Source organism: Lynx canadensis, chromosome D4, assembly GCF_007474595.2.
Source record: "Lynx canadensis isolate LIC74 chromosome D4, mLynCan4.pri.v2, whole genome shotgun sequence".
NCBI lineage: Eukaryota > Metazoa > Chordata > Mammalia > Carnivora > Felidae > Lynx > Lynx canadensis.
The window spans coordinates 91,287,677-91,313,030 of NC_044315.2; the positions used below are offsets into that span (position 1 = coordinate 91,287,677).

The 25,354-nt window shown below is 67.1% G+C and overlaps 1 protein-coding gene across 3 annotated transcripts in view; it reads right to left on the reverse strand.

Annotated features, from left to right (window-relative positions):
* The window catches only part of RXRA (retinoid X receptor alpha), a 96,216-nt gene that overhangs the window by 15,555 nt on the left and 55,307 nt on the right, over positions 1-25,354 (reverse strand). For 2 of the 3 annotated variants that reach the window (XM_030293541.1, XM_030293542.1), the window contains exons 2-4: positions 12,265-12,530; positions 6,825-6,975; positions 6,327-6,506 (exon numbers count right to left, since the gene is read on the reverse strand). In XM_030293541.1, the coding sequence (XP_030149401.1) occupies positions 6,327-6,506; positions 6,825-6,975; positions 12,265-12,530 (597 nt within the window). Of the gene's footprint in view, positions 1-6,326; positions 6,507-6,824; positions 6,976-12,264; positions 12,531-13,729; positions 13,752-25,354 lie in introns of those variants that run through there. The other variant, XM_030293543.1, reaches the window with a different exon arrangement.

A 25,354-nucleotide genomic window follows, 5' to 3' on the forward strand; every position in this document is an offset into this window, starting at 1 on the left:
CCGACCCCTGGGAGGCCCCAAGGACCGAGAGAGCTGGACCCACCTCTTGCGGCCACATCCAAGCCCAGAGGGCTCCCGTAAAAGGCAGAAGATAACCCTGGGCTGGGGGAGCCCCACATGCCAGGCCCAGGTCCCCCACAGCACCCCAGGGGTACAGGCAGCTCACTCCCTTACTGGAAACCCGAGGGCTTTGAGACCTGGGCGAGTGCTTGTGGCACACAGTCCTCGGACTCAGCCCCTCGCAGCCCCCATGACTGCACCCGGCAGGCCACTCTGCCGAGCCAAGTGCCCAACAAACCTCACGAGCCCCTCAGAACCCTCACCTGGATGGATGCCCAGACCACCCGACTCAGAGCAGCTCGCCTCACCGTCCCGCTCCGGGATCGCAGGACCCGGACCCCCACCGTCCCGCTCCTAGATCGCACCCTGAGCTGCAGCACCAGAGGCCCTGGCGAACGGCCAGCTCCTGGGGGGCTCGTGGGTAGAGCACGAAGATAAAATACAGTGACGTTTGCAGGGAGCCGAACCTGCAGCCCAGGTCACGCTCCTGCATAGGAGCCAGCTGAGGTCAGCTGACTCCAACCGCTGCAGGCCCTCTGGACCACTGCCCAGCTTCCGGCCAGCCCTGGAGGTGGGGGCTCAGCCAGGGGGCCTCACGGCCCTCCCGAGGATGCTGGCCACACCCTCCTCCTCCAGCGGGCCTTTCCTTGGGCCATCCGGGTCTCCCACTCCCCATTGCTGACCAGTCCCTGATTTATATTCCCAAAGCCAGCTCAGAGCCCCTGCCCTGCAGACCCCAGCCTGGCATCCCTCCCTCACACCCTCACACTCTCAGGGCACTGTGCTCAGTGCCCTCTTTCCCGGTCCAATGTCCTGGGGCAGTGCCTTCTGGAGAGCGGAAGGTGCAGCCTGGCCTGGGGCTTCCTGAGTCAATGGCCCCCTGGGCCTCAAATGGGCTCATTCTCCCCTCCAGGACATCTCTGTGGGGCACAGCACGTCCCCGAGTCTCACAGATGCCAGCTGTCACGAGACCACCTCCTTGAACCTCCAGAGCCCACCCCCGCTGCCCTGGCTCTGAGGGCCCGAACTCGGGCTGCCTTACCAAGTCCTCTCCCCTTTGGTTTCCTGATGGGTTTGGCAAATGCAACGGACGGGCAGGAGGGAGGAGGGCGGGAAGAGGCGTCCGTGGCTCTGGCGCCTCCCCGCCCAGCCTCGGCTCTCACCTGCCACCTCCTCCCAAGGCCATGGCTCCTGGGGACCAGCCCTCCCCCGGGGATCCGTGAGCCCCCCTTCCTCTCTCGCCGCTCCAGCCCGGGGGGCATGAGGGCTCCCTGACGGTGCTGGCCCAAGGGTCCCACAGGCCTGCCTGTTCCCTGACAGCCCAAACGGACACCTCTCTACCACCCCGCGGGGCTCCCTGAGGGCAGGCGATGTCTGCCACGCCGGCCGGTGGCTATTTAGAGCCAACCCCGAGCCAGAGGCTATGCTCTCCGAAACCCAGAGCACGGAAGAGGGCCTTTGCACTCACAGAGTGCGACTCAAGGACGGGGGCCAGCTCAGCACCTGCAAATCGCAGCAGTTGGGCCGAGGAGCCAGGCAGGAAGCCCAAGTCAGAGTTTCTGCAAGGCCGGCGCTTCCCAAAGGCCGACAGCAGGTGGGGGCTGCGGGGGGCGGGGGGAGCTCCAGCTGGCGGGCAGGTGGCGAGGAGGCACGGTCGTGCTCCGGGCCCTCTCCAGCCAGGCTTCCAGACCCCAACATGTGGCAGGTGCCGAGCTGGGGCAGGGCACCTCCTCGTGGTCACCCTGCTGCCACCGTGCACGGACTGACGCTGCCAGCAGCTGGGGTGACGAACACAGAGTCCAGGCAGGCCCGTGTCCCCGAGACCCTGAGCGGGGGGGGGGGGGGGTCCCGGGGTCTGTGCTCTGGGCACAATCCGAAACCTTCAGGGCCGGGACACAGCCGAGAGGCATGCGCTTTGGCTCAACTGCCTCGTTCTTCCAGCTGGGGACGCAGGTCCAGAGCAGCACGGGGGCACGGCTGAGCTCACAGGACAGCGGGTGGCTCCGGGCGCCGTGGCCCTACCCCTGCCAGCTGTGTGGCCCTGCTTCCCCCCCGCCCCGGAGGGAGCACCGCAGCCCCGGCCCCGGGCTGGCCCCGCGCGGCGCTCCCGCCTCCGGCCCCCACGCTCCCCACACGCCGGTCACAGATTTCCTCCCACTGCACAGGCGGGCGGACGGGGCGGCCCGAGTGTGGGGGCAGCGCCCGGGGCGGCAGTGGCGGGTGGGGGTCCCCGGCACCTGCCTCCTCGGCGGGGGCGGCGCGAATTAATTAGCCAATGCTTCGTGAAGCACTTTGAAGCCGTGGAGGGCCGGCACCTCTGAGCGGCATCATTATAAATATTATGGTTGTATTTGTAGCTGGCAGAGGGGGCGGGAGGAGCCCGGGGATTTATGTTTTGCCAGCTCAGTCACCTTCTAGACGTAGTCATGTTTGACTTACGTTCTGCCAGCGCCGGGGAGCCTCAGGCGGGAGGCGTCTGCGAGCACAGGGCCTCGTTCCCTGCCCCCCCCACCCCCGCCCTGGGCCTGAGCCCCCCCCCCCCACCGCCCCGGGAAGACCAGAGAGGGGGCCGCCAGACATGCGCCTGGGAGGGGGGCTCCGCACCCGACAAGACCGGGGTCCCAGGCATCAAGGGAGACGCTGACATGGGGGTTAGGGAGCGGGGGCCACCCCGACCCACTGCCGTGTCCGCCGCACCCCTGCGGGCCGTGGGGGCTGGGCGGGAAGCCAGGCGGGGGAGGGGGTGGCTATGGGAGAAGCACCCAGCCCCGCCGCCTCCTCTGTTTCCAGCACAGAGACAGGCAGGCCTGGCCCAACGCCCCTTCTTTAGCCGGGGCCACTGAGACCCAGAGAGGGGGTGTCCTGCCGGAGGGGCTCTCTAGCTCAGAGGACACGTTCCCCCCTTCCTTCGGGACTCAATCCAGGACAGTCAAGGGGTCTGTACTCGAGAGCAGCCACACACACACACACACACACACACACACACACACACACGAGGCACTGCCCCCTCTGCACCCCGGTCTTTGGATTGGGAGACGGAGCACAGAAAGCAAAGGGAGGCAGGAAGGAAGCAGGGAGAGGCCTTCCTGGAGGAAGAAGGAGGAAGCAGAGAGGCATACAGAGGGGCGACCCCTCCAGCCTGGAACAGCACCACCCCTGGTGGGGGCCGGATCCCCCCCATCGGACCAGGAGAGCCAGCAGGCCCCCCGAGCCCTGCCCCCGCGTGCTCCAGCAGACAGGCCCGGGCTCAGCCTGGCGGACGGCTGGCATCTCCCCCCGGAATGCCGTGGAGCGAGTCCCAGGTGGTGCAGGTGCGTGCAGGCCCCGGCATTGCCCAACACAGATGCTATCTGCCTGCCTGCAGCGCCCCTCATCAGCCAGCACGCGGCGGGGCGGTCCCCATCCGTGCCCACCCCGACCGCGCCCTCCCGCGCCGCACTGGGCAGCGCTGCCTGGGCCCGCGCCTGGGTCCTCGCCCGTGACAGAGGCGTGATCGAGGGCCTCACCGACGGGCCCCGCAGCCCGGGCCAGCCTAGAAGCCAACACCTCACATCCTACGCGCTCCCCTACGGCCCACGGTCCCGCTGCAGCAGCCTTGTCCCCAGGGCAGCAGACAGGAAAAGAGCTGTTTCAGGACCAGTTCTGGGGGGGGGGGGGGGGGGGGGCTGGGGGCAGTTTCCAGCCCCCAGTCACAGGCCTCTTGGCCTGGGAGACCGTGGAGCCCCCTGTGGGGCCAGCACTAAAGCCACACTGCGGCCACTGGTCACCCCTCCCAAGGGTGAGGCTGTGGCCTGGGCCCTGCCACAGAGCTACACACGGGAAAGCATGGGTAAGAGTGCCGTCTGAGGCACGAGAGAGCTCCGGAGGAGGGTTTTTACCGCACGTTCGTGACTCATAAATCCAGTACGAGGCAAAGGGGAGGTGGGCCCTGACGGGATCAGGTATTTATCTAACGGCCCATAAATCAGGTCTCGAGGGCCGTGCGCCGCCTCGGGAATGCGCCCAAAGCACCAGATTTATCCATCAGGCGAGAGAGACAAACGGGCTGGTGCCACCCCGGACCAAGCCAACGGCTGCAGACGGGATTCGGCCTGTGCTGGCCCGGAGACCCCCCAGGTGCCCACCCCTGCAGCCCGTCTCTCTGTGAGTGAAGTCAGGGCAGAATCCCCACACCACGGGCAAGGGGGCTAGAGTGAGTGTGGAGACGGGGCCGGTGCCCAGTGAGGCCCCGCACGAAGCAGCTGTTTCTAACAGCCACTCACCAGACCCGGTCACTGTGGGCGCCAGGAGGGGGGTCAGACCAGGTCTCCCCAGCCCTGGGACCCAGCAGCATCCACTCTCTCCCAGACCTTCGGGAGGTCAGGCAGCTGGGGTCTGATGACGCTCAGGCTGAGGGGGCCTTAGAGAGAGATCCGCATTTAGCAGGCAGTCCCGGGGACCCACAGAGAGTGACTCTCTGGGGCCGGGAATGGCATCCAGGCCTTGCAGCATGCCGTATCTGCTGATGCCCTCGGCCTCTGCACACGCCATCCCTTCCGGCTAGGCACCCGGTCTACCCCGACACCCTTCCGCCCTGAAGGCATCAGCCTGACATCTGCCTGTAGCTGGGTCACCGCCTCCTCTGAGTCCCCTGCCAGCGCTGAGCACACCTGGGGGCCCCGCCTGGTAATGTGACAATCCCTTGCAGCGGACGCATGCCCACGGCTCGCTGCTGCGTGCCCAGTGCCCAGCGTGGCGCCTGGCACCAGGAGTGCTGAGCTCGGCCAGTGAGTGGTCTCGGGCGCTGACCCGAGCTCGCTCTGTGCTGGGGTGTCCTCAAGGGAGCCCGAGCCTCCCCCCAGCCCACTGGCACCTGGCCATCTGGCCAGTGCCCTACGCCCGGGGAACACACTCATCCACCACCCACCATGCGCCTGCCCCGCCCAAGTCCCCATCCCGGGAACACAGCTGTACGGGCCACCTCCGGCCAACCCTCCCTGATTACAAAGGGCACCCAGAGGAACCAGGGCCGGGTGCACACCTCCTCTGGCCCCCTGGATAGCGTAAAGGAACGAGGACAGCACCAGGGGCCTGGGTCCCGCCTGGCACGTGGCCTCGGACAAGTCCTGGACCTTCTGGGCTTCAGCTCCTCTGCCTTTCCGAGGAAGGGTGGGTGGGCAGACACTCCTCGAGGCCCCGGCCAGCCCCTGCAGCTCAGCGCTGCAGCTCCCGAAGCCCCCCCCCCCCGGCCAGAAGCAGTGCCAGATGCAGGACATCCCGTCGTCCCGCTTGCCCTCGTGGCCTCGAGGAAGAAGTCCCACAGGACCACCTGGCCCGGCTGGGGTCTCAAGTTTCCTAACAAGGACGAGTGGGGTAAAACAGGAAATGAGACGAGAGCCGCAGGCACCCCAGGGGACGGTCCTAGGTGGTGAGGCCCCACTGGAGGCCCCACGAGGAGGTCAGAGATGCACACCCTGACCCCACGCAGCACTTCTCCAGCCCCGTGAGGCGCCGGCTGCGAGACTGAGCGCAGAGGCAGACGTAACAGCGACCCAGGATGCAGGACTCATCAAGCCTGCAGACGGGGAAACCGAAGCCCATGGATGGCTGGGGGGCCGAGCAGAGGTCGCACCGCGAGTTGGGGTCAAGGGCTCAGACCCAGGTCTGGCTGAACAACTGGACGATTTCAATGACCTCAGGTGGCCTTCCCTACCTGCTCCGAACCCCTGCCCGTAACAAACGGTTGTCAATAAAACGGGCTCTGAATCCAAGGCGGAGACGCCCGCTGAAGGAGGTCCGAGGGAGGGGGCACGGGGCACAGGGCGGCCCCCCCGCATGCAGCAGGGCTCAGCGGCACCCCCCCGTGGCATCTGGGGCTCCCTGCTCCACTCCGCCCCCTCATCAGCGCTGTCCCCGCCACGGCGTCCCCGACTGTCCCCTTACCAGTCGGCCGCAACACGACCTCAGGACCCTCCCTCTCCCCATCTCGCACCTGCAGCCTCGGCCCTCGCCCGGGTCCCAGAGCCCACGCCCTGGGCCACCGGCACCTGAAGAGGCTTTGATCGCGTTCCCCCGCGGGGCTGAGAGCCGCCAGCGGGCAGGATGGAGGCGGCCCCCGCCAAGCCCAGGGCCTGGCGAACAGCAGGCGCCCGGTGAAGAGCAGGCGGGCCCAGGGCCCAGGGCGAGCCACGGGGCTGGCCCCTGGAGGGAGCGAGCGCCCCGTCGGCTGGGCGTGCGCGGGGCGGGGCCGTGGGAGGAGCCGCGGGGACGGCGCCGGGCGGGCCTACCTTCGCGCTTCATGCCCATGGCCAGGCACTTCTGGTAGCGGCAGTACTGACAGCGGTTGCGTTGCCGCTTGTCGATCAGACAGTCCTTGTTGTCCCGGCAGGTGTAGGTCAGGTCCTTGCGCACCGTCCGCTTGAAGAAGCCCTTGCAGCCCTCGCAGCTGTACACCCCGTAGTGCTTGCCTGCGGGGAGCGGGGCCGTGAGCGCGGCGCCCGGGCGCGTGCGGCCTCCTCCACCCCCGCGGTCGGGGTGCAGGGGCGCGAGGCCGGGCCTGCCCCCTTCGCCGTCGCCCCCCGCGACGGAGGCCTCCAGGCCCCGCCCACCGCCGTCCCCGCTGCGGCCTCCCCCGCTCGCGATCGCTGTGCTGCGAAAACACCAGAAGGTCCGGCGCGAAACCCCCTCCTGGGCCCGGCCGGCCGCCCACCTCCCCGCACCGCTGCGCCCTGCCCAGGGGGCGGTGGGGGCAGTCCTGCGGTCCCGCTGCAACCACGACGGCCTACCTGAGGAGCGGTCCCCGCAGATGGCACAGATGTGCTTGGTGAAGGACGCCATGTTCCCTGAGGGGTGGGCCGGGACTTTGAGGACACCATTGAGGCCCAGCGGGGGCTTGATGTCCTCGCTGCTGCTGACGGGGTTCATGGGCGAGCTGAGCTGAGGAGGGAAAACCGGGGGCGTCCAGGGGGGCACGTGCCAGCATCCCCCCACCAGCCCTACCATAGGAAGGCGCCAATGAACCTCCCCCCCCACCTTGCGGAGAGGAAACCGAGGCTCAGAGAGGGGCGATGCCAGCCACAGGCCACACAGCACAGGAGCGGCAGGGCCCAGCCCCGCTGAGCCCTGCCCTGCCCTCAGGGACCCCCCATGGCCTCAGAGGAGGACCCCCCCAGGGCCCTGCTTACACCCCCTGACTCTCACCCACCTCCCATCACTGAGTGAGCCCTGGACAGGGCAGCGTGAGCTCGCGCCCCTCCCCTGTGAGGAAGGCACTTTGTTTTGGGGACCCCCAACCCGCAGCTGGGCGCCGAGGCCTGGTCACAGCAAGGAAAGGGAGCTGAGGTCCACCTCGGCAGCACACCGCTGGGGGGGGGGGGGGGGGGAAGCTCGGATCACGTGACCCAAGGAGAGCAGGACAGACAGTGCCCCTCCCCCGCCCCGCCCCACCCGGAGGCTGACAGCCCGATGCTGCCCAGGAGGAAGCGCCCAGGAGGAAGCGTGGGAACCTCACCGTCACCCTGGCAACAGCTGCCGCTGCAATGACACAGCAGTTTTGGTTCCGCTGCATCCACCCCAGCTCTCCCGGCAGCGCTAGGGCCCAGGGGTGCTTCCCGCTGCGCCCACGGGCTGGCCTGTCTCCACTGGCGCCAGGACCCCGGCCCGGCGGCCCCCGGCCCCCCACTTCTGCAAACCCTGACAAAGGCGGAAACCGGGCGGTGTGCGCGCCTCTGGGAAAGGACAGCAGGCGCCTGGCTGCCCCCGGGTAGCCCCGGGCCCCTCCTGCCAGCGGGAACCTCACCTCCTTCCTTCCCCACGGCCCCGGACCTCCACCGCTTTCTCACGGGGCAGCGAGAACTTGGTGCTCCGAGCACACAAAGCAGAAGGCCCCCAGTGCCTGTTTCCACTCCGGCCAGGGAGGCTGGGAGGGTCATTCCAGCCCCTGTGGCTCTGGGCCCCTCCCCCGCCCGGGGCCCTGTGACTCTGAGTGCACTGACCACCCCCCACCCCCCCACCCGGGACTCCGGGGGGCTCCCTAGAAACCCCTGGGGGCCATCAGGTGAGAGGGCGCCACGGACCAGAGCGGCCTGTCCAGTGGCACCAGGGCGCACTCTGCGCACCGTCCCCAGGCCTGGGAGCGTTTCCCACAGGAAAGGGGACAGAGAAGGGGCCGTTTGCGGAGGGCCCTGTGCCCAGGTGCGCCACACACGTTCGCCTCTGCCATGTGGAAAACCCCCCGTCCCTTCCCAGATACGGATGTGGAGGCTCAGGAGGTCAGGGGCCCGGCAGGCAGGCCTCTGGGTAGCAGGCGGTGGGCACCAAGGCGATGCCCGCATGCTGCAGGGGGAACAGGCCCAGAGCCACTCGGGGACCCCACCCGTCACACGCCGTTCCCTAAGTGCCCAGCGACACAGGACACACAGCCCCGCGCAGCCCTGCAGAGCTCGCTGGCTCGGTGGGGACGGGGCGGAGGCGGGTGGTGGGAACAGCACGGCCTATGGCGGGGCCCCTGGATTATGCCCTCTTCCATCCACTGTGTGACTTTGGGGAAATCATTCAATCATTCTGAGGTTCGTCGAGGGCCAAGCTGAGGGCCGCCGTCAGGAAAACAGCCGACACAGGGGCAGCTTGCTGCACACACTCGGCCTCCAGGAGACGTTGCGGGCTGGGTCCCAGGTGGAGGGGCCGCTGAGCCGTCCGGGAAGGGCACGACATGGGTGCAGAGGGGGCCGACGGGGGGGAGTCACTGAGGACATGGGAGCGGGAGGCCTGCCCCCGCTGCAGCCTTCCCCACACTGTGGGAGCCCAGCCAGGACCCCACGTGGCTGGATCCACTCGAGGGCACCAGGGAGAGGAACCTGGGCATTTCCTCTTTCATGCTTGCCCACACCGTGCTGGGTGGGTGGCAGGCCACCTGCCCTGTCCCCCGTGTACATGCAGGCCCTAAGAACTAGTGACTGCCCTAGGTAAACTGAGGCAGGGCCACTGCAGTGAGGAAGGCTGGGCGGGCCCCACGTGGGAAGGAGCTCCAGGCGGGAAGGACAGTCAGTGCCGTGGCTGTCGGCCATGTGCCGGAGGCATCCCTGCCCTCCCGGCCTGAGGCTTCCCAGGGGCACAGCAGTCAGCCCAGAGGCCTCTGGGAGCCCTAGCAGACCCTGCACACGTGGGGAGACGAGGCTGGCTGCAGCCCCCCACTCACCACAGGCCTGGGGCCACCCACATCGATCCTTTGCCTCAACTAGTAAACGGTGCCCATAAGGCCACCAGGGCCAGGCTGTGCGGGGTCAGGGGTCACACTTCGCCCTTCCCAGCTCCAAGCTGATGCGCCTTGGGCTGGCCCCCCCATTCTTTGAGGAGCTGTACCCCTTCCCCCCTGCACCCCATCCACGGTGCCAACAGCCCCTGGCTAGGGCCTGGAGGCCATGTGGTGTGGCCAGGGCGGGGCCCGGTCCTATTTCCCCTTTCATATCCTTGGCATTTTTTTCAGTTCCCACTGGAGCCTACAGGACTCGCTGAAACAACCAGCAGCCTCATCAGGGCCCCGCCAGGGTCTCCTGCCGCCTCTGGAGGCTCCTCTCTTCTGCACCCGCCACGCCCTTCCTCCTGAGCCAACAGCAGGCTTCCCCGCCATCCGCGGCCAGAACTGGGGGTGGAGGCTCAGGCCTGCCGCCGCGGGACCAGGCCCTTGGCCTCGCCTGCCTCACAGGACCCCCAAGGCAGGGGCAAACCGTGGGGACGCCGTGTCCTTGGAGGCCTCACGGCCACAGGACCGCCGACAAAGAGCAGGCAGTGCCAGCCGGCCCACTGGCCTGAGCAGATCCCCCACCAGGGAAGGTCTGCCGGGCTGGCGAGGGCTACATGCTGTGGTGCCCACGGCAGGCCCGGTGGGGCCGGAGGGCTCTGGGGCGCGGTGGGGGTGCTCCCGGGCCCTGTGCTGAGCCCCCAGACCAGGAAAGGCACAGGGCAGCCCGGGTGCCGGCGCCTGGGATCTGGACCCCCAGGCACCCATTTCTGGGCAGGGAGGGCGAAGCGAGGCAGACGGGGGGCGCTGGCGGGCCTTCTGGGCTGCGTGGACTCAAGCAGGCAGCCCTCGGCAGGGCGCCAGCCCTTCTCCGGCAGCAGAAATCGGAGAACCTCGCTGGTTCCGCCAACCATGACTTCGCGGTTGTGGTTTTGGGGCAGAGGGTGGGGCATGCCCCCCTTTGAACTCCACCCACACTCTTCGTGAACATGGGGAACCCCAGGTTTCCAGGATGAGCTGCTGAAGCCCAGAAGCTCCACTCACTCCAGGAAGGCGCTACCGGGAAACTGAGGCCTCGCCAGGACGGGCAGCCACGGGGGAGGCCGAGTGCGTGGCTCAGACCGTGGCAAAACTCACTGTGGCGCGGCTGACTGATGGACAGAGGGACACGTGGGACGGGTGGCCACAGGACAGCAGTGACCATCTGGGGCACAGCGGGCTTGCTCCCCACACCCTCTCCCAGGCCTGACTCTTGCCCCAATCCCCTCATCAGCCTCAAGGGGCCAGGGGCCCCTCACTCACACGCAACCTGGGTTCAACCAGCACCACCAAGTGCCAGGAACCTGGCTGGGTGCCGAGGATAAGAGAGAACAGGACAGATGTGGTCCCCCAAATCCCTCAGTCCCCAGTACTACCCCGCCCCCGCTCCCAGACGGGCAAACAGTGCCATGTGGCAGGTGACCCCAAGGTCTGGGGGACACCACTGCCACGCCCAGGCTCCTGTTGGACACGAGCCCTCAGGGCGTCCAGGGCAGGTGGTAGGCCTACGACCAACAAGGAGCCTCATGGGGCTGAGGGCCAGCAGGTGACTGCCTCTGTCGCGGTCCCCAGGGGGGCAGGTGCAAGCTCAGTCTTCATCTGCCCCCTGGCTCGCTGTGCAGCCAGCAAGAATGGGGGTGGGGCGGCTGTGCTAAAAATAACCTGGCCAGGCCCAGCAAAGCAGCCGAGCCTCCCTCAGGCCAGCACCTCAGGCCTCCTGCCTGCTCCGGGGGCCAGGTGACGCGAGAGGAGCACGGGAGCTCTGCACTGACGCCTGAGACCGCAGCTCTTTTGCTCCCGTCCCCCAGACACAAAAGGTTGACAAGGTCACTCTGGAAAAGCCAGCAAGATTCTCCCCCCAAGGCCGGCTCTGGAGGCCCAGCGAGAGGGGCAGTGGGCTGGCTCCAGCTCGGTGGTACCCCGGGGCCAGCAGCAAAGGCGACTGCCCCGCAGGCAGGGGCTTGGGAGCCCACAGGATGTGGCTGTCATGAGGGCATGTGTGGCTCTGGGCAGGGAAGCCTGCGCCCAAGTCTCTCCCCAGGAGGCTGTCCTGAGGCTCCGTGGAGATGTGCCCCGAGGCTCTCCACCACGGGGCTGTCATCTCGGGGCAAGAATGGCCGAACCCAGCCTTGGACTCGGACCTATTTCAGGAAGGACGGCTCGAGCCCCAGAGAGAGGGAGGTCCCGCTGGGATTCAGGCAGGCCCTCTGGCCGCCCAGCAAGAAACCCAGCAGGAACCGCACGCAGCTGGGAGAGAGGACACCCCGCTGGGCCCCGGGGACCCGTCACCACCCAGGGATCTCCAGAAGAGCTCCGGACAGCTCTGCAGGGGTTTGGACGACAGGTGCCCAGGGGAGGGTGGACTGGGCCCCCACGGTCCCCACGGCAAGAACCAGACCGAGCCAGGCCCGCCAGGCACCACTTCCTTCCTGATTCAGAGACAACCCTGAAAGCCAGACTGTTCCAAACCCACGCCCGTGGAAAATCCCACCGAGCCCTGACAGATGAGCTGAGACTACCGTGGGGCCTGGGGCCCGGCCTGAGGAGAGCACATCGACACAGCGCCTGGAGACACCACCCGGGGCTCTGGGCCCGGGGCGCCGGAACCACCTGGTGTGGGCATGCGCGGCGGCCAGGAGGGAAGGGCCCAGAAGGGACAGGGGCTCAGGGGGGTGGGTGGGTGTGAATGCTGAGGAAGGCGGCACCCCACCCTACAGAGCTCCGAGTCAGGGGAGCAAGGGAGCCCCCCGCGGGGGGGGGGGGGCACACTGGAGTAAACAACCAGCAGCGGGGAGGCCGGCTGATAACCTCGGAGAGTCGAGGTCAGCCAGACCCGGGCTCAAACTCAGGCCGAAGCCACCGCTCGCTCTGAGGCTCGGCTTCCCAGACATAAAGGGGGGAGAGGACCCCCCGAGGGTCCGCAGGACGGGGCCCGCCTCTGCACTTACCTGGGGGCTGCTGGTGCCGAAGCCCAGGGTGGGCGTGGTGGGCACTGACATGGAGTGGGGGCCCATGGGGGAGCTGATGACTGAGAACGGTGGGCCCATGCCGTTGATGGGCGGGCTCAGGGTGCTGATGGGCGAGTGCAGCTGGCCGGGGGAGCCGAGCGAGGAGCCGATGCCGGGCCCCAGAGAGGGGTGCAGCGAGGGGGCGGCCATGGAGCCACGCCCCGTGGGGGAGTTGAGGGAAGAGGAGTTCACCTGGGTGGAGAAATCTGCAAGACAAGAAGCCAGAGGCGGGCGGTCAGGAACCCACACGGCCCGGCCTGCTCCCCGCAGGGCACAGAGACCGCGGCGAGGCCGGGCCCCAGCGCCCCCATGGCGATCGTAACGGCTCGGGCCGCAAATTCCCCCCAACACGAGGTCCGGCCGGGCCAGGGCTCCGGAAGCTCCCCCTCCGAGGTGGCCCCGGTGCTGGGGCTCAGGCTGGGCCGGGGGGGGGGGGGGGGGGGGGCAGACGCCGGACAGGCAGGGAGACGGGAAGGCTGCCTGTCCGCCTGGGATGCCTGGTCACCACGAGCTGCCAGTCCCTTTGCCCATATGCTCAAGGGGCTGAGGTAAAGGTGTGGGAACAACGGCACAAAGGACGAGACCAACGCCTCAGGGTGCCCACGCCGTGGCAGAAACCAGCCCGTGTCCTCAGTGTAGATTAATGCAAGGGAGGAGGTGGGAGGCCTGCGGCAGGCGCTATTATCACCCCCTTTAACAGACGGCACATCTGGGCCTGTGTTCTTACAGTGCCCAGGGCCCGGACGCTCTGGCACCAGGAGGCGCCCCAGCAGCCGGGGCCCTCTGCCCCACGAACCCCAGATAGATGCGCACTTCCTGTGTGCCCCAAATCCGCGCTCCCGAGAGGGCTGGTGCTCCGAGCGAGCAGCCCACAGAGGCTGTGGGGAGGGGCCGGGACCTCCCACACACAGACTTTCATCTCAGGGATTTCAAAGCCCGGCAAGCGCTAATTAGGCCTTAGGCCTCCGCACCCCAGCCTGGGGGCTCAGCAGGAAGAAACCTCCCCGAGGGAGGCTCTCAGGTGGTGAATGTGCTGCCCACAGGGCGAACACTCCAGCATTCCATCAGGAACCGGCGGAGCCCGAGGGCGAGGGCGGCAGAGGCCAGTGGACTCCACCCCCCCCCCCCCCCCCAGGCAAGCAGGGGCCCCTCTGGGCCTCAGCCTTCCTGTTGGCAAAATGTTCCCTCGGCCCTTCTCGCTCCAGCCCACGGTGACCACAGGTGCTTCCGCCAGGTCGAGCGGGACCACAGACACGATGGCGTGGCCTCTGTCCACATGCACCCCAGGTCAGGGGGCTGCACCCCTCGACGGCCCCGTGCAAAACCCGCCTCCGCCAACCTTGCAGTGGCCGTGTCCTGAATGTTCCCTGTGCAAACGGTCTCGGGGGGGGGGGGGGGCACGCACCGTCACACTTCAGGACAAAGCTGCCAACCGGCAGAGTCGGAGCCTGGCACTCGTGACTCCAGCCGAGACCCTCATGCAGGGATTTATGAACTTGTCCCTGGAGACGCTGGGGGGAGGGGGGGGGGATCAGCCCGAAGGGCGCGGTGGGCGGCTCCGGCAGGAACACAGCAGGCTCTGCCACTCTGCCAGACGCCCTCCTCTGCGAGCCTATACCTGCCCCCATCGCGCGGCCCCCTGCCCGCTGGGCACTTCCCGCTCCGTGGAACCAGAGTCCCACAGTGGAGTCGGGGGTGGACGAGCCCGCCTGCCACTGCTCGCCGTCCGACTCCACTAGTGGGCAGCTTCGTCCGATCCGTCTGAAATCCCAGCCATTCACAAAAGTGGAGATCAGCCGCTTTGTTGAACTTGAAAACCCAAACTGAAGAATTCCAGAGCCGGATGGTAGCAGCACCTGCTGGCAAGGATGGGTACTGCAGATCGGCCCTACTAGTCCTTAAGGGCCCCAGGTCCGCAACCCGGGAACTCCCGCGGGAAGCCTGCGGTGGGGGGGCAGGGCTGACGAGAGAGGACAGGCAGGGAGAGGCCAGGCGGTCGAGCACAGCAGACGCAGGCCCGGCTGCAGATCTTGGATCTCACGGAGCTCCCACGTCCCTGCCTACCCACTTGTGACAGCCGAGGGTATTGAGGCACAGAGAAGGCAGCGGACCCGCCCAAAGACAGGAGCCCAGAAACCCGCAGCTGCCCCTGCACCAGGCGAGCACTGTGGCCCGCCTCTCCGGCCTGCAGTCGGCTTCACCCCTACCCGAGGCTCGGCTTCCCCCTCCGCACGCCTGCTCCACAGGAGGTGGCCACAGCCTGGACCAGGGCTGTCCCCTCCACGCGGTCTAGAGAAGCACCTGTCCGACTTCTGGGTGGCAGGAAAAGGGGAGCAAGATGGACCCTGCAAAACAGGCTTGGCGGACGCCTCCCAGGGCAGCACAGAGAGAGAGGCAACGCAGGCAGGGGCGTCTGGGGCTCCCCGCCTCAGGATGGCGTCCCTGGGGGAGCCGCCCACCTTCCTTCCCACAAGTGGGAAGGAGACCATGATTCCAGGGCCGAGCAAGAGAAGCCACTCCTAGATTCCAACCCCCCCCCCCCCCCCCCGGTACTCCTGGGGGCCCTTGGGCCCTGATTAGAGCAGGGCCCGCAGGGTTTCTCTGCGGCTGTTCTCCATCAGGGGCCGGGTGCAGCCGTAGCCACAGCCACTGGGAGGGGCCTCTGCTGCCACCAAGGCTCACAGCTGCAGGGGCCGGTGCCCCCGGAGCTGCTGGTTGTTTGTTTGTTTGCTGCTCCCCCCCAAGGAAAGGGAGGGAGAGGCAGGAGAAAGCTTGGCCGGAAGGGGGGAGGGTGGCAGGGAGGGAGGCCGGGAGGGAGGAGGCCTGTTTGACTGCCAGCCGCCAGCCTGCACCCCAAAGCTCCCCAGCCCCCCAAGGCATTGCCTGCACCCAGCCCGAGTCTGCGAACCAGGAGGAGGGGAGCCCATGGGGGAAGGAGCACCCCCCTCGAGCCTCTGCAGCAGGCACCCTGCCCACCCGGCCGGAGGCTTCGTGCTCAGTGTCCAGCAATCGCTCCACCCTGCTGTGAGCCCCTGGGGCTGCTGGGTCCCAGGACCCCACCCCACCCCAGCCCGCCTCCTCAGGACCCCTGCTGCTCCCAGGCCCCCCACTCTGGGTGCTTCCTGTTTACATAGAACATCCACAGAAGACACTTTCCCGGAGCCTGGGTGACAATGGGCTGGGTGTGTTTTCTGGAGTCTTCTGGAGAGAGACACTCTGGCCAGGAAGGGGAACATTAGAAAGAAAAGGCAAAAAAATGCCCAAACATCCTCGGCTCGCAGAGGCCCTGCCCACCCCCTTCCACGTGGGTGCAGGCCCCACCGCTGCCATCCGCCCCTACCCGCTGATAAGCGGAGGCGGCGATAAGGCCTTATTCTTTAAAAGTCATACTTTGGACTTGCTGGGGCCTTGTCACTGGCTGATCGCCACACACTTATCTGATCCTCGCTCAGTGGGGCTGGGGGGGGGGGGGCGGGGCTGCAGGACATCAAGCTCAGACACGGGGGAGCCAGCTGACACCCAGCCCTCCCTGCCCAGGGGGGTGCAGAGGGGCATGTGGGGAGGGGCGGCGCCCAAACGCCGAGCCTCACACCCTCAGCACCCCCGCACCTCACACCCCTTCCACCGCTCCCCGCCGCCATGCCCTCTTTGGGACGATGAGGCATCAGTGGGACTCGGGAGCTCATAGGGACCTCCACGAGACAGGCCTCTGTCCAAACGGACGGGAGGCCCAGCAGCCCCCACACAGGCAAAGACACCTGGACAGGCTGCCAGATTCAGTCCAGGAAGGCTGCACGGAAGAGGTGGTGGACGGATCTCTCCTTTAGCACAAAACATACTCGAGGCCACAAAACTGCATCTCACACACAAATACTTGGAGGGCAGCCTCAGAGCCACGGGCAGAGGTGGGAAGCCCTGGGCTCTCAGCCCCAGAGCAGGCGCCCAGAACCTCCCTGAGCCCCAGAGCCTGGGGGTTAAGAGCTATGCTTGATAAAGTTTGAAGCCGAGAACGGTCTCCTGGGGACAGACAACGGCAGGGGCCGCTTCTTCCGGCGGTGGGCTCTCGGTCGCGGCTGCTTACAAGCGGAAACCACTGCCACCACTCAGGAACAGGTGGCCCAAGGTCCCTTGGAGAGAGGGAAGAGACATCTCCGCTCTCCAAAATTCCACAGCCGCATGGGGTCCCGCCAGGACACCCCCCCCTGCCCTTGGGACCCCACGGCAGGAAGCCGGGGAAGCCCCACCGCCTCCTTTCCGGTGGCTGCATGGCAGGAGGGAGGCGGGGAGGAGGCAGGAAATGCCAGCCTCACCGCGGTGGGGTGGGGGCGCGCCCCGGGGGCTCCACCTCCCCCAGACAGCCAGGGAACCCCTGACTCTTAGAAAGGGGTGCTGGGGCTCCTCCAAGGCCCTTCTTGGCAGGACCGATCGGGGCAGGGTCCAAGCAGGCCACGGGCTGGGGCCGCGTGTCCAGTGGGAAGGAGGAGGACACTGGGCGGGCCACGCAGGAAGCACCGACTGGGGAGGGAGGGACAGGAGGTCCAAGTGAGGGAGCCCGGGGAGGGGTCCCACTTCGGAGAGGGGCAGGAAGGCCGGCGTGGGGGCGGGAGCGAAGGTGCCCAGGAGGAAGAGGGAAGAACGTTGTAAGAACAAGAACAGTTCTGAGCACAAGCTCCCCCCACCCCTGCAACGCTTCGCCCCTGCCCGGGGACCCCCCCCCCGGAACCGAAACCCCACATCGAGGAGCTGGCAGGCCCTCAGGAGCGTCCCAAGACACCCACCTACAGCCCCCACCTTCCGGAAGGACTGCTTCCCCGAGGCCGCCAGGGGAGGGAGAAGTGGCGGCCTGGTGGGGACACGGTGAGGACCGCGGCGCGTCTGGGTTTGGGGGAAGCTGCGAGTGGCTGGAACACAAGGAGGGGGAGAGGGGAAGCTCCTGCTGGCCCCACGGGGCGAGGGGCCTTCAGGAACTGAGGCCGGCTGGGCAGATGGCCCCTGACATGCGGAGGCTCCAGCCACAGGGAGAGCGGACCGCTGCCGGGACTCAGGGCCCCTGGCCTGTTTCCCCTTCTGCCAACAGAGTGCACCCAAGGCAGCAGCTACTGTGGTGGCCCCTGTGCCCCGTCCGTGCCTGCTTCCCACCCTGCAGAGGGTGGGCTGGGACCCAGGGGCCTGTCACCTCCGGCCCTCGGAGAGCATGGCCCACCGACGACCTCCTGGCCCAGTGTCAGCTTACGGCTCAGGTGGCTCAGGCTGAAATTTCAGCTCCTCTGGGGTCACTCTGCCCTCTCCCAAACCAGTGGTCCCAGCCCCAAGTCTCAGCCCCTGCTAAGGAGGACACAGGTGAGCTGGGCCTTTACAGAGGTGAGGAGAAACCCCAGCCTGCCTCTGTCCTGCCCCAAGTCAGGGGGCCTCGAGCACGAGGGTCTCTGTCCTGCCCCAAGCCCAGGGGCCTCGAGCAGGGTGGCGAACGTGCCAGGCAGGCAGCTTCGGGGGTCTCGTTCTGCCGGGCTCAGCGAGCACACGGACCCAAGGGGGCCAGAACGTGGACCTGCCCAGCTCTACACAGGGTCCGGGGTGGCCCAGATCCACCCAGACCCCAGAGAAGAGAGGGAGGGAGAGGACAGGGACAGCAAGCCAAGACGTGCATTCCTTCACCCTGCCCCCACATGCCCACAGGAAACGGCTCCAAGGGTTTTGGTCCCTGGGCACCCAACAGGGACTTCACCCCCATGGGTCCCATGGAGACCACCAGCTGGCCTCTCCAAAGTCCTATTTCCTGGCACGACCCCACCCCGCCCTCTGCAACAGACAGGGATGCCTGGGGGCCCAGGAGGGGAGGGGTGGAGAGGGGGCAGGCAGGGTGGACACCGAAGGCCAAGGGACGGACATCATGACCCTGCCGGCCCCAAGGCCTTGTGTTGGCCCCAGAATGAGCAGCCACCACGGACCTAATAGGTAGAGGCTCTGCCCGAGACTCGGAAAGAGTCAGGGGCTCCCTTAAGAGCCTCAGGCGTCCTCCCCTCAGAGTGACGCCGGGTGGGCTGGGTCAGGTCAGGGCCCTGGGGCCCAGCTGAGCACAAGGCCTCAAGAACTCAGAGACGCCAAACCTGTCTTTAAGGCCCCTGACCCCACCCACATCAGGCAAACCAGGGGCTCGGCTCCTTTCCCCACCCCAGAAGCAGCCACGCAGCTGGGCTCTCCTTCCTTGAACTCATACCCTGGCCCCCAGGATGTGATCAGGGGCTGAGAGTAGGAGTGTGGGACGCACGGAAAAGCGAGGGGCTGCGCATCAAAGCCCCTCACAGGAGGGTGTATGACACAAAGCATGGCTGCTCACACGTCTGGACCCCCAGGGGAAACAGATACAAAGGCCAAGAGTAGGACTGCAACCCCGATCTGTAGGGCCCCAGTCAGGCCGCTCTCCCGAGGAACTCCCTGGCATCCCAGGGTGTGAGAACAAGAAACAGTAACACAGGCGCTGGGACTTCTGGGTCCCAATGAGGAGACACCAACCTAAAGCCCTCAGCCCTGACCAACTTCAAACTCCCAGGGTAGATGGAACACTCCTTGCAATGCGCCTCATGGAGAAAGACCCCAGAAAGGCCCAAAGGGTCTAACAGGGGAAACCACTCTCTGTAACAAAGCCCAGGGTAACACAACGTCTGTGCTGATATCCACTGAGCGCTCGATGACAGATACGTCTATACCATCACCATCAACATCACCACCATCACCATCATCACCATCAACCTCACCACCTAAGCAAACCCCTGTCCTGCCCCACGGCACGCATGAAAGCCTAAAGCCCAGAGAGACTGACGCTAAGTGGGTTTTGCCGCAAGCAGCGAAAGGGATGGGGTTTTGGGGTTCTGCTGGCCATACTGAGCAGGCCAGGGCTGGTGAGGGGCAGGGGAAGAAGAGTGGCGTGGCCGCCCTCGCCCAGCCACCTCGTACGGAAGGGGTATCGCAGCTGGGCCCGGGGGGCAGCAGGTGTGGCTGGAGTCCAGCCACCGTGGAGGAAGTGAGCAGCACGGCCGGGAGGCAGGGGGTGGCCAGGAGGGGCTCAGCAGCCAGCCAGTGCCCGGGCCCGGGAGGTGCTGGAGAAAGAGCTGAGGACAGCACCAGTGCTCCGGGGCACTCCCACCGCGGTCTTTGCCGGAGGCTGCCCGCCGGGGCCACACCAGGCCCAGCCACAGAGTCAACCAAATGCACCTGCACCCCTTCCCCTCATTCTGGCAGCAGGGGGTGTCATCACCCCCCCCCCGCCCAGGCTGGCAGTGCTCTGATGGAGGCCCGCGGCGAGCACTATCTGGGGTACCTGAGGACGAGCTGCACACCCAACCTAGGGAGGCACCACTCAGACCACCACGGAGCAGAGAGGGCGGGGAGTCCTGGAGCGGCACACAGCCCGAAGTCTTCGCAGCTTAGGGACACACGACGCCAGGAGCACAGCGGGGCCGCGCTCCCGCCGGAGCCCTGCCTGTCTGGCCCAGCCCCGTCCTCGCCCGGCCACCCTTGTGTGCCCAGGTGCGACAGGGAGAAGGCCCCACGGGCCGCTCACAGCTTCAAGGTAGCAGGTACCAGGACCTGTCGCACAGACAGCCCCAAACGCGGCCCAGGAAACGCCAACTCCCCACCTTCCTTTCCCTCTTCCCCGTGACTCCAGAGCCTCCCAGGACCCAGGGTAGGGCCAGTGTTTCCAGAAGCCACGTGACCACGGGCGATGGGCAGGGGGGCGCTGAGCACCAGCAGACAGGTGGTCTGCAGAGGCCTAGGGACTCGGAGGGGCAGTGGTCAGGACCGGCGGCGTCAGGTCAGTGGCTGTGGGACAGAAGTCCCATCCCGAGGGCTCGGGCAGCCTCCTGTCCCCGGTGCCGTTCCTCCATCCATCCATCCATCCATCCATCCATCCATCCATCCATCCGACAGGCAGAAACCTCAAAGATGCCCGGCCCCCGAGTGCAAGCCACACAGCCACCACCTAGGGCCCCCAAATCTTGAGGGGCTCCAAGGCATCTGATCTCACCAAGAGGTGCCCACATCCCTCCACCCCAGAGACAGTCGAGGGGGCAACAAGGCTGCCGGTGGCCTCGCCGATGGGGCTACCCACCAGCCCAGCAACCCCGGCCAGCACTGCAGGGGGAGCCAGGAGAGGGCCCCAATCATCAGTACAATGCTCCCAGAAAGATGCCAAGGAGCCCCGGACAGTCCACAGGGCTGGTTTCCAGCCCTGTGGCCAGAGACCCCCGGCAGGCTGGCCGGGCCCGCGTCCCCGGGCGCAGCAGGCAGACCTCCCCACGCTGCGGCCAGACATCCAGGCCACGGCCCCGCTTGGCAGTCTAACACACGCTGCCTGCTGGACGGCCTGCCGGACGGGCCAAGAAGCAGCAGCCGTGGACGCCCCCAGACCTGCTGGAATGCCGGGGGAGGAGGCGCAGGGACAGAAACGGGGGGGACAAGAGGAATGCGGAGGAACCGGCAGCCTGCCCGGATGAGCCTGCCGTCGGCACCCCGGCCGCTGCAAATCAGAGATCCCCACGCACGCGAGCCTGCCCCGCGGCCCCGCAGAGGGCTGTGAAGTCTCCCCGAAGACACCCCCGTATCGCAGAGGGCGAGTCTAAGCAGGACTCGACAGCACACCGGCCCCACACACCCCGTCTGATCACGGGAGCTCTCGTCCAGCGGGCAGGGGGAGGGCTCGGTGGGAGAGGCTCCTCCCGAGCCAGAGCCAGAGCTGCCGGCCAGGACCCTTCGCCCTCACGAAGACCCCCCACGGCCAGCGGGGCGGCCGGGCACCGAGCCGCAGGCACAGAACCTGGCGCCCAGCAGCGCCGCCCACCGTGGGGACGGAGCGCAGGGAGCGGGAAGCGCGCTCACCTCTCCGAGGCCAGGCGAGGGCTCCTGAGTGCCACGGCCTCCCCTCCAGGCTGTCCCCTCCACTGTCCCCAGCACCTGTGGGGCGCTGCCCAGACTGTGGAGGAAGGTGGGTGGGAAGGGGGGATTCCTGGTGAAACCCCGCCTGCGGCAGGAGAGCTTGCGGGGGAGAGAGGGCCCCGAGTCTGCGGGCTGGTTGAACCAGTTTCTTCTCAACAGGAAAAGAAATGATTCTTGTTTCATTTTGAGCCACGTTGCCCTGGCTGGCGCAGAGGCCCTGCTCCGTCGGGGAACACGCCTGTGCGTCCTGCCCCCGACAGCTGTTTGTTCTCACTCTCACGTGCATCCCCGTCGGGCCCTGGAACACATCTGCAGACACCAGGGCTGAGCCTGCCCACACCCCACCCGCCTGTGGTGGAGTGTGGGGGCCTCCAGGCAGGTGGCCGGGCAGGTCAGAGCTTTCCGGAAGGGCCAGGGAGAGGAGATGCTCCGGGTGAAACTCCTGTGGGCCTGGGGTGGGCGGGTCGCACCTGGAGACACTGCCACGTCCCCCCTCTGCCCAGGAGCACCACCGTTTCACGGCCGTGGGCACGAATGCTCAGAGCCCGGGGCCGCACGGTGGGTGGGGCGCGGCCAGGCCAGGGGTCCCCGGGGAAGAGGGCATCTGCTCAGCTCCCAAGGAGTTCCCGGAGGGCTTCCCATGACCCCCACTGCCACGTGCTGTGAGCCCTGGCCACGCTCCCCTCGGCAGAGGCTCACCCACGCCGCACCGACTCAGCCAGCGGCTCCCGGCCGGTGTCAGTCGCGTGCGGGGGCCCGCCTGGCGGGGCCCTGCAGACCGGAGACAGGGCCTCACCAGTGACACAGACCGAGAACCTGTCGTCTGCCCGCTGGAGCAGGGGCTTCCCCGTCTCAGCTAGAGCAGGGGCACCTCCCTCCGCAGGCGAGGGCCTCTGTGGGTGCTCACCTGGACAGCACAGCAGCCCAACCCCCGCTCCCCACCCCCCGGGCCCTACAAGGCCAGGGCAGCCTCTTCAAAGGTCACCCTGGCACGCCACCCCGCCCCACCTCTGCTGAAAACCCTGCCAGCTCTTCTCTGCTCTGGGCAAGAAGCTTCTGTGCAGGAGCCGCTCTGGGACCAGCACAGGCTGACCTGTGAGCCCCTCGGGGCCTGCGAGGCCGACGGGCTGGGCTGGGCTGGACTGCCAAGCTGAGATCTGCCGGGGACCCGCTGTGTGCCAGGCTCCGCCCGCTACTTTCCCCTCTGGGCCCCCAGCAAGAGCAGGAGGGGGGAGGCAGAGGCCCCGAGGTGGCCGTGTGAGCACAGGGCCAGGCCTGGCTGACCCCAGAACCTCTGCCCTGTTCACAATCCAACCACGCCCCCAGGACACCGACTCCTGCCGTACCTGGGGAAGGGCGGGGGGGGGGGGTGAGGCCATGGAGAGGGACAGGCGGCATCTGTTCCCAAGCACCCAGGACAGGGCTCCAGGGAGCACCCCCGGGAGCGTCCAGCCCACAGGGTCCCCAGGCAGAAGCGGGGATAAAGAGACTGACAGACGGCCCAGGAGGGCTTCCTCCTGGGCTCTGGATGATCACGACCTCCATCTGCCCAGCTCTGCCCCCGGCAAACGCCCACCAGTCCCCCTGGTACAGAGGCCCGGCCGCGGCCACCTCGGCACGGTGTCCCCATGGCCACCCCCGCCGCTGGTCACCTGGCAGGATGGTCATGGTCCACCGTCACTCCTAGAACCTACCATGGCTCCCCATTATACAGCCCCCAAATCCCAAAGCCCCCGGCCCATCCTGGAGCCCCGGGGAAGCCCCGTGGCTGCCCAGTGCTCCTGCCTGCTCGCCCCGCGGGGCCGGGGCCTCCACCCGCACACTCGCTGCCCCCGTGCCCCTTCCTGGCCCCCTCGGGCTCACCAATGTCCACTTCCCTGGGTGTCACGAGCAACCCCCAGGGGGTGGCCAAGGCCAGAGTCAATGTGGGGGAGGGAACCTGGGGAAAGTATGTTTCCACCATTTGGTACTGTCCTTGGGAATATCTGAAAACAGCTTCTATGAACTACCAACAACACGCATTTTTGAATGCCTCGGGGTGGGGGAGGGTAACAGGGCTGGGGGCCGGCCAGCCGCCACAAGACGAGTCAGGTGACCAAGTGTGCTCCCCGCGGCAGGGCTGAGGGGCCCAGGTGACCCGGGCCCCGCCCCGGGGCGCTGGAGCTCAGTGAGGCCAGGCGCAGAGCGCTGGGGGGAAGCCAGCCGGCAGATAGCTGCACCCAACTGTCACCCCAGCCAGGGACAGCGGACACCCTGTCGGCATGAGAGAGAAGCGGCGAGGGCCCAGAAACACGCCTTCTCAGACGTGGAACCCACCCCACTTCCCGAAACCCACACACAGTCCATGCAGCAGCAGCCCCTGCCAAGTGGGAAAAGGGTCTGGATCCTTCCAGCAAACACACAGCTCGCCGGATGCCTGGGGAATCCCTACCACCTGGCCCCGCGGGCGCCCGGCTGTGTCACCTGGACTGCGAGGACGTCAAAGAACAAGCTGGCTCCGTCAGAGATCTCCCACCCAGACGTCGGAAGACCCCAGATCCAGGTGCAGAAACACCCCAGAGACCAGCAAAAAAAGCCTCAAGCACCCGCCACAGCCCCCACTGACGGACTCCAGAGCCCAAAACCCATGCACTCGACTCGCGGAGGAAGTCCTTGCTCAGAGCCTGCGGACGCAACGCCACACACAAGGCGAACACGCCGCTTCCCAGAGAATGAACGATCGGAAAGCGCTAAACGTGGCCGCGAGAGGTGGGAGGTGGGGGACGATGGGATAAGTCTAAACGTCCGACAAATGCCCAGCAGCCAGGCGCCCGCTCCAGGCAGACCCCGTGCTCACCTGCACGTGGCCAGAGCGCTGTCCCCGAGCCGTCCGCAGGGGAGACGGTCAGCAGGCCCCGCGGGACGCTTGGAAAGCCCGGCCCGGTCACCAAATGCCCACGATGACCCCTTGCCACGCACACGTGGGCTGCACCCACAACGCCCCGCTCGCACATCTCACACCCGCCTACCGCTTTCCAGCTGAGAGCCACCCAGCCAAGTGGGACAGGTTCGCCTGTCCCACGTTGTTGCCCAGCGGCCATGTTCTAACTTGGGTGCCAGGCCCAAAGCCCAGTGGTTCCCAGAGACCGTCTTGCCCGGCGCCCAGCACTGTCCACACGGCACACCACGGGCCGGGCCGCGGCTCTGGACACAGAGACGCAAGCAGGAGCCTGAGACATCATGGGCTAAACGCCCACCAAGTGCCAAAGGACTTTAATAAGAGGGCTGGAGGAGAAGGGCGCTTGGGCGGCTCAGTCAGCTGAGCGTCGACTCTCGACTTGGGCTCAGGTCACGGTTCGTGAGTTCGAGCCCCCCGTCGGGCTCTGTGCTGACAGCGTGGAGCCGGCTTGGGATTCTCTCTCACCCTCCCTCTCTCTGCCTCTCCCCCCCCCCCACTCTCTCTCTAAGTAAATAAACTTAAGAAAAGGGCTGCAGGAGCAAGGTGGTCCGAGCTCCACCCCCAGCCGCCCAGGTCTGTTTGAGCCCCTCGCGAGCCCGTGTGGCCCTGGACAAGTCACCGCACGCCCGAGCCTCAGTTTCCCCTGAGCCTGGGCACAGAAGACGGCATCCTCCCAGGGACGTCTAGGAAGGTAAGTCAGCAGCCTCTACAGGTCCTGGCACAGGTGAGGGATCAAGACACAGGCATCCTCACAGCGAGCGGAAGAGACACACGGTGTGAGCCGGGAAGGCCAGAGGTGCAACCCCCGTCACCACGAGGGGCTCGACTGGGAGCGGCTGGGGCTCCAGCCTCTCACTCCTCAGCAGAGAAGGGCTACCAGCCACCCCCACAGGCCTCCTCCCCACGTACCCCGCGCTCAGGCCACCGGGAATCCACACGCCCCACCCCACCCCCGCCCCCAGTTAGACCAGTGCCACGGTCCCCGTCTCATGTGCAAAAGGGGAGTGAGCCAGACCCCGAGGCGCCCTCCCTGGAGTCCAGCGCGCACATATTGGGGGCAGGCCAGACACCAGGAGTCCGAGCCCGAGGCCATCGGGTCTACAGGCCAGAGGACCCCAGTCACGGCCGTGCCCACGGGACCTCAGACAAGTCTCCTCT